This window comes from Pteronotus mesoamericanus, unplaced genomic scaffold, assembly GCF_021234165.1.
Source record: "Pteronotus mesoamericanus isolate MK-2021 breed Mesoamerican mustached bat unplaced genomic scaffold, CSHL_Meso_final contig_169, whole genome shotgun sequence".
Classification (NCBI taxonomy): Eukaryota; Metazoa; Chordata; class Mammalia; order Chiroptera; family Mormoopidae; genus Pteronotus; species Pteronotus mesoamericanus.
The window spans coordinates 7,764,472-7,780,455 of NW_026555068.1; the positions used below are offsets into that span (position 1 = coordinate 7,764,472).

General features: G+C 41.1%; 1 protein-coding gene across 1 annotated transcript; it reads right to left on the reverse strand.

The window, feature by feature from the left end:
• Window positions 1-813: 813 nt before the first annotated feature.
• On the reverse strand, window positions 814-10,742 carry PLPBP (pyridoxal phosphate binding protein). Its single transcript, XM_054566035.1, has 8 exons — window positions 10,629-10,742; window positions 8,226-8,333; window positions 8,110-8,145; window positions 7,286-7,361; window positions 5,514-5,648; window positions 3,714-3,856; window positions 3,171-3,269; window positions 814-2,166 (listed from the first exon to the last, which is right to left on the reverse strand). The coding sequence occupies exons 1-8, from the start codon at window positions 10,725-10,727 to the stop codon at window positions 2,035-2,037; spliced, it is 828 nt and encodes a 275-aa protein (XP_054422010.1). The 5' UTR covers window positions 10,728-10,742; the 3' UTR covers window positions 814-2,034.
• Window positions 10,743-15,984: the final 5,242 nt, after the last annotated feature.

The following is a 15,984-nucleotide window of genomic DNA, read 5'->3' on the forward strand; positions in this document are numbered from 1 at the left end:
TGCAGCGGTGGGTCTGACCCAGGGTAGTGTGCTATTGTCACTCAGGAAACCTGCTGAGGATGCCGTCACTGCTCTGACGAAAATCTAGAAGTTTTCAGACTGCTGCTCATATCACGCATAACAAAAGACAGTCACAACTTTACTCGGTTTTCTCCTCGCAAAAGCCCGGCCTGCAGTGGGTACACTGGACAAATATGCTTAGGTTTACTTTCCTTACCAGGGCGTGATTCAGCCTCTCAAGGCTCACCTCCTTTGTTGTTCTCCATGTCTGGGCACAAGCCAGAGAGCCCGTTATGGCTCAGACCATTTCACCTTTCTGGAAGTGCTCCAGAGCCACCATCAGGACCCTTGGCTGGTAGCAAAGGGGCTCATCCGAAGGAACCTGATGGCTCTGCAGGAGTTAGCTGTGCCACTCGGGAAAATCGTTGTCCTCTCTGGCCTCCACATCTGCCCATAAAGAGGGTATGAGACTGAGGGGTGAGTCCCTTCCAAGCAATTTGCTGACAGTGGAGCCTGAGTGCTTGCCCTGCGGGTTGGCCAATGTCGCCATCTAGAGGCGATTTAAAAGTTCCTTGTGGCGAGAGGTAGGTAACCTCTATTTTTGCTAATTCCTGAAATGCCAACATTTCATTTTCTTGCCCATGGAAGTTCAGAATCCCTCTTTCATCCATGGTGTGGCTTTGGCTGCCTCTGTGACCCAAGGGAAACCCTTGTCCAAAGCCAGCTGGAGTGACGCCAGGGACGGGCACAGCTGCGTCCTGTCGGTTCCAACGCCCCTGTCCTGTTACACTCACTCACTACACCAGATCACAAAAAATAAATCTTTTAATTGCTTTGTAATTGGCACAGATGGCATAATTCAAACTCACATTTTTATTTAATAGACTCTGAAATATCACATTCTAGCTCTGACTGAAACAGTACAGGGCTCGTAATGGTTGAAGTTTTACAAAATTACATTCAGTGGCAGCATCCTGTTCTGAAAGATATTTCATCAAATTAAAGATTGGGGCTTGAATAAATAAGAAAAAGCCATCTAGGAAATAAACAACCCAGCCCAAAGTATCCTGCTGCTCTCTCAACGAACAAGAAGAGCTGCAATTCTGGCTGACAAATATAGTGTGTGCGTGTGCCCCGCGGCGGGAGGCCTGTATATCAGCCTGGACAGCGCTCCTCAGGGGCAGGGACCTCAGCGTTGGGCCTGGTTGAAACTGTGAACCTAAACGGACTTTGAACGAATCTTTCATTTCTGGGGAGCTACGAGATTCACTGGTCTTTGAGAAGAAATCACCATAAAGAGAGTTGTATCATTAACTTCTCATCATTGTAGGGCCCAGGGGAAAAAGCTCAAAGTCCTGTTTCTTCAGGCCCAAGTTAGAGAGGCCCAAGTCCCATTTATGGTAGCCCTATAATTTTCAGGGTCAATAACACAGGGCGGTTTCAACGACACAAGTTCTCATCAACTGTTTGGGTTTGGAGCATTAACTGGAACCATTTTCCTGTACTGCTATTCTAGAGCACAGAGAAATACTTACTGGGTGAGTGGAAATGGAGCAAAATCACCTTCCTTCAGAGTGGCAAAGATCACTGCTTAGCTGGGGTTTGCATGAAGTTGGTAACCACAGGGAATTTTCTGTTAGAGCAAAAGAAAAACGGGAATTCCTCTGACTTTGGAGATTATAGGCATCTGTGACCTAATTTTAAACTGGGAAAGGCATTTGTGGGTAGGCTGGTGCTCCTGGACAGGATTCAATACTGAACTTAATTCCTGGCTATTGATTTGATATCTGTTCTGCAGAAATGCCAGGATTTCTCAAATCTAATACAGAGCCACCACTTGAAGCAAGCTCCTTTGTCAGACACTAAATACGGACGGTTTCCATCAGTACGCATGATCCTCAGCATGCTCTCACCAGGTCACAAGGAGAGCATAGCTGTGCTATAACCTGGGGGATATCAAAATGAAAATCCAGGTGAGTGCATAGTTAGTCTTCCTGGACAGGGCCCACAGGCCACTGCTGGTCGTTCCTTGGCTCAATGTGCCTGTGTCACCTCCACTGGGGCTTTCAGGTCTGCTGCGGACTTGTCCAGGGCAGGTTTCTTTGAGTAATCTCGCTCTCCAAAAATGGTGCTTCCTATGCGAACATTCGTAGAGCCTACTTCAATCTGTGGGAAAGAAGAGCAAGTGTTCAGGGCTGAGTATAAACTAATGAACAGCAGCCAGTGCTGAAGCTGTGCATCTCATTCTGGCTCTTGAGGGGCCTCTAAGGATGATAATGCAGCTGAGGAGGATGACGGGGCAGTGGTTCTCCTTGGGGGCAATATGATCTCGGAGAGGTGTTTTAGAAATACGCCAGGATTTCTTTGGCTTTCACAGGTATACCAGATGTCCTGGTGCGCGAGTGAGAGAGAGACAGCAGCACACACACCTCCCTCATGTTCCCTGGTCTGGTAGATGGAATAGCTCTATCATTGTCTCTGCACAGGACTTAATTCTATTTTACTTAAAAAAACAAAGTAAAGTGGTGGTGGAAAAGTGGAGACAACTGTACTTGAACAATCATAAAAAACAACAACAAAAAACAAAGTATTTTTGCACTGTTTTAATATATACAGTTTTCCAGCAATGCCACTCCTGTCTACACAGAGGGAAATTTATACTTTGATTTCTGGAACTTTGTTAAGTTGTTTACTGTTCTAGGAAATCATGTATCCAAGCTGACAATATAGCATATCAGTATCACGCATATTTTTATAGCTGTTGCATTCATGGTGAATCTACACATAAGATTAAGCCTCAGGCTTCATCATGACTTATTGTCATATATCTATGTCCAAGCATTTACATAGCAAAATGCCTTTTAAAAAATTACAGTTTAATTTCTTATTTTCCTTTAGATTCCACTTAGGGAATTACATGGCGTTAAAAAAGTTAAATTATGTGTTAGGCTATAATTTCTGTACATTTCATTTCAAAAATAAGAGGGTGATAAAATAAAAATATATTTAAAAAAAAGAAGGGGGTGGGGAATATTAGAATAGTTGAGAACCACTGCTATTGGATGCCCTATGGCTACGATGAGGCATTTCAAAGGTTTCTTCAGCAAAAACTGATTCTTGCTGTGGCCTTGGGGACCCTACCATCAAATGGTACCTGGAAGGACACTTACTGCATGTTGGAAGTCCATGGACATGCCCATGCTCAGCTCAACCTGATCAGTAGGAATGTTCAGCTTTTTGCACAGCTCTTCCCGGAGGGACGATAACATCTGACAGAAAGAGAAGTGTGACACCTAATTTTATTCCTGCCTCTCTAAAGATGCCTGAAAGTGGCTGACTCTGAATATCTCGGACAAAGATTATTTATTTCTCATTGTTTCAAGGCCTGTCAAAGTTGCCAGAAGTTACTGAAAGGGTTTTTTTTTCCCCCTTCAAATTCTCTTACTTTCAAGAAAACTACCAGTCCTTGAAGGAGCTCATTTTCTGTAAAGACCATGTTTTACCCAGGTTCAAACTGAGCTGAGAGAGGTCTGTAGGGTCTTGGGAACCTGTTCTCTTTTCCTAATGAAAAGGGTTCAGAAAAGGGTAATAATGCCTGACAGACAGCATCTGGGATGTCTTTGAAGTTAACTGCAATAGCCAGCCCTGCAACAGCATTTTGCTAAGGTGTTTCTTTAGCCCATGAGCAATCCCCCATCCCTAGCCCGCAGTACCTGGAAGTCCGGGTTTGGTCCTTGACTAAGATCATGCCCAAAGCTTCCTATGGTCATCAGCCCCACAAATTCCAGGCTGGGGCACTTGGCATTTATGTGTTCCACTGTGGCTATTGTCTCTGAAGGTAGAATGCCATGTTTACCTTCACATACACACACACACACACACAAAAAAAAAAAAAAAAAATTGAAGACCCTTATATCAGAATGTTTTAAGTCCCAGAGATAGGGTCCATTTTCATCCCTCCCTGGTAATAGAGGAGGTGACCCTCAGACAGGAGGGCCTCTTGTTCTCGAGTCCGAAAGAGTACTCTCTATTTGAGGTCTTCATGTAGTTTCCCTCTTGGTCTGGTTCTGAATTTCTCAAGAGAAGAGCTATAAATTGAACTCTCCTGATTCTGTCTCAATATCTGAGCTGAGAACAGCTAGAGTACAGGGAAAAGAAAAAACATTGCTTTTCTTGGGATACCAAGAAGATTCACATTGCCAAAATGCCAGATTAACTTCAGAGCTTTTTTCCCCCAAACCTGGTATTTCTATAATTTTAATAATTTATTGGTAAAATTGTAAAAAATGTAAAGTATATATTACATAGTTCTGACTATATATTTGCTAAACTTAACTGAACTTGCTAATTAACCACTAGAGGAGGAATCTGCAGCAAGTGATAATTTGTTATGCAGTTATAAGGATTATTGATATTGTCTTTCCCGCATTTATCAAATGTAGGTGCTAAGAACACTTATTTCCATATTTAATTAGGGAAAATTATAGCTAATTATCAAGAAATGATGTAATAGACTTGATCTGGAGTCCATTTCAGATTTACAATAATTCTTAAAATTTACCCAACACTTACTTATGTGCCAGGCATATGTGGCAAATCCTCAGTGCTTTTCTTGTAATACAATAACTCTACTAAGTAAGTATTCTTACTATCTCTATTCCAAACATGAAACACAGGGAAGCTCAGTACCTTTTCCAAGGTCACACAAATAGAAATTGTGAAACTAGATTTGAACCCAGGTAGCCTGACTCCAGCGTCTATTTGGAAAACACAAGCCTATACTGAACTTCGTGCTAAGATTTGGTGAACACTGGTGCTCTGATGGTTGGAAGCAAGTGATTGATCTTTAAACAAATTGCTAACAAGTAAGATGTGCAGGGTTCTATGCCAATAGCTTTACCTGCATTAGTACATTCAATCTTCACAACAATGATATTACGTTATCATTGCCTGACAAGGAAACTGAGATACAGAGGGATTAGGTAATTCATACAAGATTACAAAACTGGAAAGTGGTAGAGCTCTAACCCAGGCTGTGCCTGATTTCAAAGCCCATGCTCTGTTCACTAGGTTACACTCTCAATACAAGTCCTGTAATGATATTCACTGCCTGATGCTCACAGTGATTTCCCTTCTATTTTCTCCCAGTGTAACACTAAGTAATTTATTTTTTAGGACCCAAGAAGAGTAACTTTTTATATAATTTTGCAACTTCTTTCAGGAGTGACAGTGACTTCTGGGAATTTTTAGGAGGTCAAAATCACAATCCCCTTCTCAATTATCCATCTGTCTCCTCAAAAATTAAGAAATAACAAATCATGACATATTAAAGGATACTGTGGGCCAGCATGGATGTCATTGTGCCATCTAGATCTTAGACAACACAGCTTACTTAAAGGTCTGTGATTTCTTTCTATAAACTTAGCTATCTGATAAATTAGGCCTGCCATTCTTCCTGGGCTCCCACCATACTAGGGGGAAGAGAAATCTGCAATATAGTTCTGGTCACTTACTCTCTTCTCCACTGGTGTTAATCTGGACCATAACCTTTAACCTTTCGGGAGAACCTTTTTTCTGCCATGAACTGTTCACTTTGTCTGCCAGCTTCACAGAATCCAGTGTTTCCAGCATGAAGAGATTGGGGACAGCTGAAATGAGAGGAGGGCAAGGTAATTCTTTATGTATCTTACTGAATGAAGCAAGCAATAGCTTTTGGTTGATGGAAAAATAATTTTCCAGGAAAAGAAAAAGACAGTTAAGTCTCAGTTCTGCTAAGAAGACTTATATGCAAGTTTATTACATATTAAGTTCCAATGTTACACTATCACTACCTGATCAGCAAAAATGAGTAACGAGAGGAAAACGCTAACCTACCACAATCATGTAGCATTTGTATCCATATGCTCCAAGGGGCTGATAATTAGAGATCAATCTCACTTCAAACTGAGAGAAACAGATCAAGAGGGCAATAAAGAAAGACTAACCAGTGGAAGCCAAAATGCTTCTCTGGCATGATATCACCATGTTCTTGAACTTTCTGGGATGAGGGCGCTAGAATTGATACTATCAAGACAGTGAAAAGACAACCCATGGAGTTGGACAAAATATTGCTAATCATTTATCTGATAGGTCTGGTACCCAGAATCTATAAAGAACTTTTTATTACTCAATAAAAAGACAAATAACCCAGTTAAAAAATGAGCAAAGGATTTGAATAGACATTTCTCCAATGATATATAAATGTCCAATAAGCATATGAAAGGGTGTTTAACTTCATTAGTCACTAGGGAAATGCAAATAAAAACCATGAGATACCATTTCACATATTTTTTAATAACTCCATTTTTTCACCTTTGCTGACTTATTACTCTTTATTGTGTTATTTTATTGGTTGCTTTAGAGTTTTACTTATCATGGTCTACCTTTAAGTGGTTTTATACAATTTCACATTAAGTTTAAGAATCTTAACCTCTGCTTCTTCCTTTCCACTCTTTATTCTATTGTTGTGATGTATGTTGCTTTTACATATTATAAACCCCATGTTACATCACTATTTTTGCTTATATATTATAATAAAACAATAGAGAAAAATAAAATCAGTCTTTGAGAAGATTGATAAACTTCTAGCCAGAGAGACTAGAAAAAAAGAGAAGACAGAAATTATTAATACCAGGAATGAGAGAGCTGGCATCACTACAGACTCTACAGATATTAAAAGGATAATAAAGGGAATTACCAACAACTTTATGCCCATAAATTCATTAATTTAGTTGAAATGGACAGATTCCTTTAAAGACATATTCAAAGCTCATCTAAGAAGAAACAGATTATGTGAAGAGCCCTATATCTATTAGTGAAACTGAAACTATAGTTAAAAATCTTTCCACAAAGCAATCTCCAGTCTTCACTGGTAAACTCTACCAAATGGTTAAGGAAGAGTTAATAGTAATTCCACACAAACTCTTCTAGAAGACTTAAGGAGGGAATACTTCCCAATTCATCCTATGAGGCCAGCATTTCCCTGATATGAAACCCAAATAAAGATATTTCAAGAAAAGAAAACTAGAGACTAATGTCCCTTGTGAATATAGATGCAAAAATTCTAAACACTATCTAACAAATCAAATGAAACATTGTATTAAAAGGATAATACTTTATGACCAAGTGAAGTTTATCCCCAGGAATGCAGGATTGATTTAACATTTGAAAATCAATAAATGTAATTCAACATGTTAACAAACTAAAAAAGAAAAATCATATGATCATATTTAGAGTTTTATCTTACCCATCAATTTGTTGACATTTTGTTTCTGTAGGTGACCAATGAAGTGCCATTTAATCTCAGGACATGAAGACAGAACCTGAAAAGAAAAAGGTAACTATGTTTAACTTAGATTTTTTTTCTTTTATCCTCACCCAAGGACATTTTTTCATTGCTTTTAGAGAGAGGAAGGTGGTGGGAGAGTGATCAAGCAATAGAGAGAGAGAAAAACATCAATGAGAGAGAAAAATATCAATTGGTTGCCTTCTTGTATGTGCCCCAGTGGGGGATCGAATCCCCAACCTGGGTGTGTGCCCTGAGTGGGAATTGCACCCATGACCTTTTGGTCAGCGGGATGATGGGCAACCAACTGAGTCACACCAGGGCTTGGCTTAGATTATACGGAGGCCTAGCTGGCTCAAATACTTTGCACACTCCCTTCTGACGTTTCATGTCTATGCAATAAAGTACTACCACCATCTTCAGCCAGGTTCCTAAGGATACTTAGAAAAACATCTAAGGCTTCTGTTCTGTTTCTCTTCCTTGTTCCCAACAATTCCCTCCATCTTTCAGATGTTACCCATTAAGAATAAACTGATTAAAAGCTTTCAAATCTCAGAAGGTTCCAAGATTACAGCAAGCTCCTAAAAATCTCCATTTTCAAAAATTCATGAAGGAGAAAACTATAATCTTAGTAAAGAAAGAAAATCTAACTGAGAAATATTGGGGGCTTAAGGCAAATGTAAACCCAACCTCCTGCTCTAAAACTCAGCCACCAACATGGGTCTAATTTTCAAATGAAATGCTGAGATTTAGATATAAACTCAAGAATTCAGATATCTACTTACTTTAGGATTTGATGCTTTCTCTAGCAGTTCTTGAACCTACAGGGTTAAAAAAAAAGACAAGTCAGAAGTTTGGCAAACATGACTCTTCCAAAGGCAGTTTGGGAAAAGGCTCTTACATAATTCTCTCCAAAAGTGCGTTGGCCATGACCGTAGGCCTCAATCACCATGTCTGCAGGTTTGGTTTTGCTGACTGCTACTAGCCGGGGCTGGATGTCTGGGAGATCCTGCCAAGAGAGAGAGAGCCCGATGAGTGAATGTTTGGGAATATTATCCTGATAAATCCTGTAAGATAGATCCTGTACGACAGATCAGCATAGATCTTAACTTGGTATTTGGTAAGCTCCATTTTTCAATACTGCAGGGATATCGGAGCCAAACAATGTTGACAATAAGTCTTTCAAATGCAGTGCATTTAAACCTAATATGTAAGCTACTTTAATATCTAGCAATAGACATTTCTCAGGAGAGCTGGGCAGGTAAGTAAAAGCAATATATTTCCTTAAAATGCAGTCTTTGACCAACTGCGTCAGCATCGCCTGGGTCTCACTCCAGACCTACTAAATCTGAGTCACTGGGGCTGGACTCTTGAGAATCTCCTTTTAAACAAACTCTCCAGATGATTCTCTTGCACACCAACATTAGAGGTTTGAGAATCACTTCACTATGGGAAGGCATCACTCTCTAAAAGGAAGCCAGTTTTGGTCTCGGAAACCCCCAGGTTAACAGTATTGGAATCTCTTTCTGGTCCTGGTATAGTTATTAATGTTGCCTCCATTCACTTTCAAAAGTGGCCCGCTTAGGTAATTATGTAATCTATTGCTCAATCTAATGAAGGACGGGCGGCAGACCTGAGGCAGGGACACAAAAAATATCTCTCGATTCAGGATTAGATCTATCTGACCTTCCTCTCAGGGCCATTATATGAAGAGCGAGTCTTCCCCAAATTCTACTGCAACAAAATCCACACAGACGCAGTAAGAGAGGAAATTCACGGTTCCTTACATAGTTCAATTTTCATGTACCCCATCATCCTTTTGCAATTTTTATAGAATCACAGTATTCTCAAAGGGCCTGAAGAGTCATGTCAATTACAAAGAATTTCCTCATCTTTCTGAGGGCTATATTAACAGCCTTTTAGAACATCATGCCATAACTCTTGGGATTATGTCGATGAGTTGATGGTTTCCAGACAGAAATGTAGAACAGGAAGATTTGCTGGGACAATCTCCACGCGTGATGTTTATTAGGGAAATCCCTCGTTTATCTTGGAGAGGCACTAAGAATCATAGAACATTAACTCCAGGAGTGAGCTCAGAGCAATCAAAGTTCATTCCCTTGCCTATGCAGATGAGGAAACTCGGGGCCAAGGTAGTTAAGTGACTTGTTCAAGATAATATCTAACTAGTAGCCAAGGCAAGGCTATACTAGTACAGGTTTCTGTCAGCAGGCCAGCATTCTTTGGTTGTGTGTGTTTGTTTTATTTTTATTTTTCAATTAAGGTTTACTTTCAATATTATTTTTTAAAATTGGTTTTAGGTGTACAACACAGCGACTGGACAATCACATACTTTACAAAGTGTTCCCCTCGATTTTTCCAGTACCCACATGGCACATAATTAGTGAAACAGTATGGACTATATTCCCTTTGCTGTAATTTACATCCCTGTGACTATTTTGTAACTACCAATTTATACTTCTGAATCACTTCACCTCTTCCACCCATTCCCCAACCGTCCTTCCCTCCGGCAACCACCAGTCCACTCTCTGTGTCTGCAAGTTTGAGGCAAGCATTCTGAGTTCTGACACTGTAAGCACAGATGAGAAACCTTGGCCCTCTGTTGAGGTCTGTCTCACTCCACATCATCCAGCTTAAACGTGCACCGAGAGGAGCAGATATTGACTGACCCTTGGTCTAATGAAATTCCAGGAGGAGACAACATACATATATAAGGAGGGGGGAAAAAAGTCTCTCCATAAGGGCATCAGATATCAGCTCCCATCTGCTGTAAATGCACAAGTGCAGCTGGTGCCTCCAATGAATCCTATCTGCTTCGCCTACATGTGGACCTGACATTTACTGAGCATCTACTAGGCCACACACGTGATCTCAGGCGGATCTGGCCTCCCTTGCGCACTCTCGTAGGAGACGTCTTCTCTTGCCGCTGCTGGACACAGGCCTGGCCCTCCTCCCGTCCGCTAAGGCTGTTGACTCCTACACAAAGTGGGATGGGCAAAGGCTGCGACGGATGCCTGGAGATCGGTCATTTTCCCGGAGTAGCGGATACCTTCTGTTCCAGCTAAGCCAACCTCCAGGAAACCTGACAGACTCATCTCGCGGTCACTGAGAAAGCCCTTAGCTAGCTGTTTTGGGACTCTGCGACCCGCGCCAACGCTGAGGCGGTGGACGGGTCCCGCCTCTCCGGGAGAGCCCTCTGCGTCACCGTGACGACCCATTCCCACGCAGGTGTCCCCCTCCTCACAGTGGCCGCCCACTGTCCCCACGCGGTCCCCTTCCTCACCCGCGGCCGCCGTGCCACTGCCTGCTGTACGCGCTCATTCACTGCCCGCAGAGCAAACGCGACTCCCAACTCCGCCGACATGCCGCCAGCTCTCCACATCCCCTAGGGACCAACGTCAAGACCCAGACCCCCGTACCCCAGGGCTAAGACCACCTTCCGGTCCCGCCCAACTTACGTATCCGTATGGCCCAATCAGCGCTCACCACCGAATCGCGTCACCCAATCGACACTGGGCAGTGCGGGGGCGGGGCAGGGGGCGGGACAGCGGAGTCCCCGCCCCTCGACGGCGGCCATCTTGCAGAGGTCGCAGTGGACAGCCTGGCTGGCCGCTGGGCGCAGAACAAGAGGTCGGAGCATTCCTGTGCCACCGGGTGAGCCTTCAGGGGTGTGTCGCCTGATTTCTGCTACGCCCGCCGCAGCAGGACCTTCCTGAAGTAAAAAACGCGGCTTGCTCCCGGTGTCCTATTTCCTTTCAAAATGCCTGTCAAATTTTCCAGACCCCGGCGATCAAAGAGTTGTGAACCAAGATTTCTGTGTGCAGGGACCAGGATTAAAAGCTGCTAGAGCGGGGGTGGGGGTGGGGGTGGGGGGAACGACACACGTCCTTTTTACAATCTCAGATAGTCTTGTGAGAAACCGTTAAGAGATACAAGAGACATGGCATGATTCAATGTATAGTCTCATCTTGTCATCCTTTAGACCAGAGCTGTCCATTAGAACGTGATCCACATTAGTAATTAAAAAATTTCAAAAGCGGCACATAAAAAGTAAAAACGTAACGATACATTTTATTTAACCCAATATATCCAAAATAAGTTTTCACCATGTACCCAATAGAAAAATTTCAAATGAGATATTTTAATTCCTTTTTATCGTACTCAGTTTCCGAAACCCGGGGTGGTTTTGACCTGCAGCGTCTCAGTTTGAACTCTCCGTATTTCAGATGGTCGAAAGCCACCTGTAACTAGTGCTACCTCGTCGGAGGGCACGGGTAGTCTAGCAGGAGCTCAGGACACATTCAGTCTAATTCTTGAGTCTTCTATGTGTCCAGCTCTGGGCAACATGAGAATCAGAAACAGGATGAGGAGCCAGATAATACAGGGATTAAAAGATAAAATACTAGATTTGTCAGGTGGTGAAATAGTAGGTGCTGTGGGTAAATAGAAAGAGATCTGTTTTGTTAATGAAAGCACTTTTGGCTATACTGCTAATTCTCAAACATTAATTCAACTTAATGAAAGGGGATGATCCTATGTTGGAGAAAGGGCTCAAATTTGTTCCCCAGGTTGTCTTGAGGTGACTGGAAAGCAAGGGCAATATTCTTATTTTCTTCTCTCATTGTCTTCCCAGACCCCAGGGACTGAGATGAACTCACATGTTCTACTCTGGGAAAATCACTAGGGTCCTTGCCATCAAGGACTTCTTTTTGGGAAGTCTCCATTTACCAGGTACACATAACTACAGTTGTCAAAGACATTAGGTGTAATTGTATTCAAATATCTCTGGACTTAATCTCTACTCCTGCCAAAGTGATAATTAAGAAATGACTAGGATAGTCCTTCATGGTGTGAACATAAGAGATGTTTGCTATAGATACAGAGCTGGAAGGCGCCAGCTAGCAGTCAGTAGTGGGGGGAACAAGGGGATTACCATGATGAGGACCATGGCGAAGGGACGTATAGAGCAAGACCCGGGTGAGCACGAACACTTAAAGTGATAGGCTATGTGGAAAGCATTGAAAAAACCATAGGTTAGGTCAGGTCTCTTCTTTGAATGACAAGGTCAGCTCCCCTAACCCCACCATCATGGCATAAATGTGTGTAGCTCCCAAAAAGGCATCAAGAGGAGTGATTTAAACTTTCAGGTCAATAAGGGCAGTGGTGGCAAGATTGGGGAGAGGCGGCATAGGCGTGACACAAGTTGAATCTTGGTTTCATCACTGAACTGTGATCTTGGATAAGATGCTGAACTTCTCAGTTTTTCATTTATAAAATAGTCAGCATCTCATTCAGAGCTGCATAAAGGACGAATCAAGATACCGTAACACACTTAGAAGACTGCTCCCCCAAACAGGTGCAAGTGTTCAATGAATGTGAGCCCTCCACCCCCTGCTTATCCATTTAGTCAATATTTACTGAGGCATTTCTCTGTAAAGGTACCTTGGGGGAGACCAAAATGAGTAAGACAGGCTTTACTGTGCATTCATTTCTAAGATGCTTTTTATCTCTAACATTCTATGACCTTATGAAAATGGAAGGACAAAAAGATCATGGTTCCATTCTCAGTTCACATTTTCCAACTTCTTTACTTCTTAGCTGTGCTTTTTAATCAACTTTATTCCACCTTTTTCACCATTTTTACTTTCTTCTCTTCCTCTCCCTGGGATGTCAACCTTTATTAAATATTTATTTATTTATTTATTTGGGAGGAAGAGAGGGAGAGAAACATCCATGTGAGAGAGACTGAACCTGCAACCCAGGCATGTACATTGATCGCGAATTGACCCGGCATCCTTTCCATTTGTGGGACGACGCCCAAATGAGCCACATTAGTCCAGGCTCAAACATCTAATTTAACCTTTCATCCTTTTCTACTATGTAATCCTTGAAAAATGCAAGTTTAAAATCACGTTATCACTAGTTAACTGCCTTGAAATTTCTCTAATAGTTTGCAAGGACAAAAGGGAAAAGAGAAAGATTAAGAAGTCAAATACCCAGAGGAACAGATTTCATAAACAATCTAAAACCTAGTATACTTATTCACCATAAATGCCATGAAGCTTTTAAAACATTTACCCCTGTAGTCTAAGGCCTTGAATTATGAGAAAAACATTTATGGATTTTAAAATTGTTTCCTTCTGAGCTTACTGTTACTCTTTTGGGGGATTAAAAAAAGTGATAAAATAATAGAAAATTACTGTTGCCTGGTTACTTGGCTCTGAAGAGAAATAGAGAAATAATGCTCACGTCCCAGTTTAAATGAATTCGGCTAGAGTAGCTATGACAGAAATCCCTCAGCAAACATGCTGTCACATCTGGCTTTTGAAATGTCAATATAGATTCTAGAACCCTAGACTTGGAGAGGACCGTTAGAGAGCATTTGATCTTTCATGTAGAAAGAATGACATTTAAACCATAGAATCTTCCCAATTTCTGAAGACTGTCAGAGAAAAAAATGTTATCCATGCTTATCCCTGGGTTTACTTATTTTCTATTTGCAGTTACTTCTCCCCATTTCAAAATTTAGCCAGTCTTAAGTAAAACCTTTAAAAATACTGTATTCTGCAAGCTAATTTCCTCCTCTTTCGTCTCTGAAGAATCAGAAAATAACTCGCCAACCATCATGCAACTTTTTTTCTTAAAGATTTATTTATTTTTAGAGGAGGAGGGAGGGAGAAAGAGGAGAGAAACATCAATGTGTGGTTGCATTTTGCACGCCCCCCCTGCTGGGGACCTGGCCTGCAACCCAGGCATTCACCCTATTTTGGGAATCGAACCAGAGACCCTTTGCTTTGCAGGCTGGTGCTCAATCCACTGAGCCACACCAGCAAGGGCCCATTATGCAACTTTTATAAATGGAAGTTTAGTAAATTTCTCTTCAGCCTCTCTTGGGGTCAACCCATGAGATTTGTTTTTCAACTACATTTTTCTTTTGGTTTTAACATTTTCTTTTTTCTCTAGCCTTTTAAAGTTTTTCTCTAATTAGAGCCTGGAACACAGCAATTCTGACTCTCAACAGAGCCAAACCAGGTTATTTTCTACTTACTATACTTCTACAGACGTATGTATTCTCAATACTGTGTTTGCTGCATTGCACTATCTTTCCCTTCTTCCTCTATGGCCTGTCCTATTTGTAACCTTATTCTGTGTTATCACACCTGATTTTCCACTTAGTGGTACCCACTTAATAGTTGTGTACTTTCTAGCCTATTTTTCTAGATGATTGAAAATAAGTATTTTTGAACACTTATGCAGGCTAGACACAATGCTAAACCCTTGTGTCCATTATTTCATTTAATTCAATCACCCCATTTTATAGATGAAGAGACTGAGGCTCAAACAGGTTAAAGAATTTATTGAAGACCTTATACTTCAGAAGTGGTAGAGTCGGGATTTGAATCTTGGCAGTCTTACTCCAGTCTCTGTATTCTTGTCTATTCTATTGTAAGTTCACATTATTTGTTTAGTAGGCTCTCAAGCCAATGAAGTTTGGGAGCACCATTGAAAAACCTGAGGGAGGGAAATAATGGTGGAAAGCAGGGGAAGGGATCAGTTAAAAAACATGTATGAATGACCTATGGATACAGACAACCGAGTGGGACTGACTGTGGGAGCAGGGGGTGGGCTGGGTGGAGGAAGGCAAAGGGGGAAAAATTGGGACAACTGTAACAGAATAACAATAAAAAATGTAAAAAACAAACAAAACCTGAGAAAGCCTGGGCTAGGGTTGCCAGATTTAGCAAATAAAAAGATAGGATATTTGGTTCAATGTGAATTTTATGTAAACAATGAAGACATTTTTAGTATGTCTAATGCAATATTTGTTAGATACCTAATGCTAAAAATTATTTGTTTATATGAAATTCATGTTTAACTGGGCATTCTGAATTTGGCAACCCTAGGCTGGGCAATCTTTGAAGAGTGGAGACTGAGACTTTTTCACTGAATTGGTATCACAATTAATTTGGGGTCAATTGAAAGTATCTCTGCCCTTTGGAGCCGGATTGCAGTGGGGTATGGATTCTTTAAAATTATGAACCTCTATAGCACCTACCAAGAATTATGCCATGTTTACAAATTAGCTTTTATTGTTTTTACATTGATAATGAGGATATATATAGGATCTGGCTGAAGCAAGGCCTGCCTGACTGTGGTTGGTAGGGTAATAATATGGGTGTAATAATTTATAGTTTCAATTTGAACATTTCTCCTAAAATGTCATATGGTGTGCTTGAGTGTGATATTGTTATATACCAGAATTACATGCTTATGATTTTGTAATAAAAAGGGGCATTATTTGTCCCAGACCCTGTCTATTCATTTTAATGTATTTTTAGGGTGATCTTGTACTCAACTCACAGGGATATTTTATTTCTTTTTTCACCTAGTCTAATATTAGGTATTGCTAAATTTCGCTTTGATAAAAAAGTAAATACAAAGACTCATTTAGCAAGACTGAAAATAAAGCTAAGACATGAGTACATACCTTTGGTGTTGTCCAACAATTCCTCTATCAACTCAAGGCAATTAATCCAGAATATCATTCATTTATAGAGTGATTAATATAACAAGAATCATTTCTCAGTTACAAAGGGGGTCTTTAATCCCTCATGGCTCTTTGAAACTAGAATTAGTTT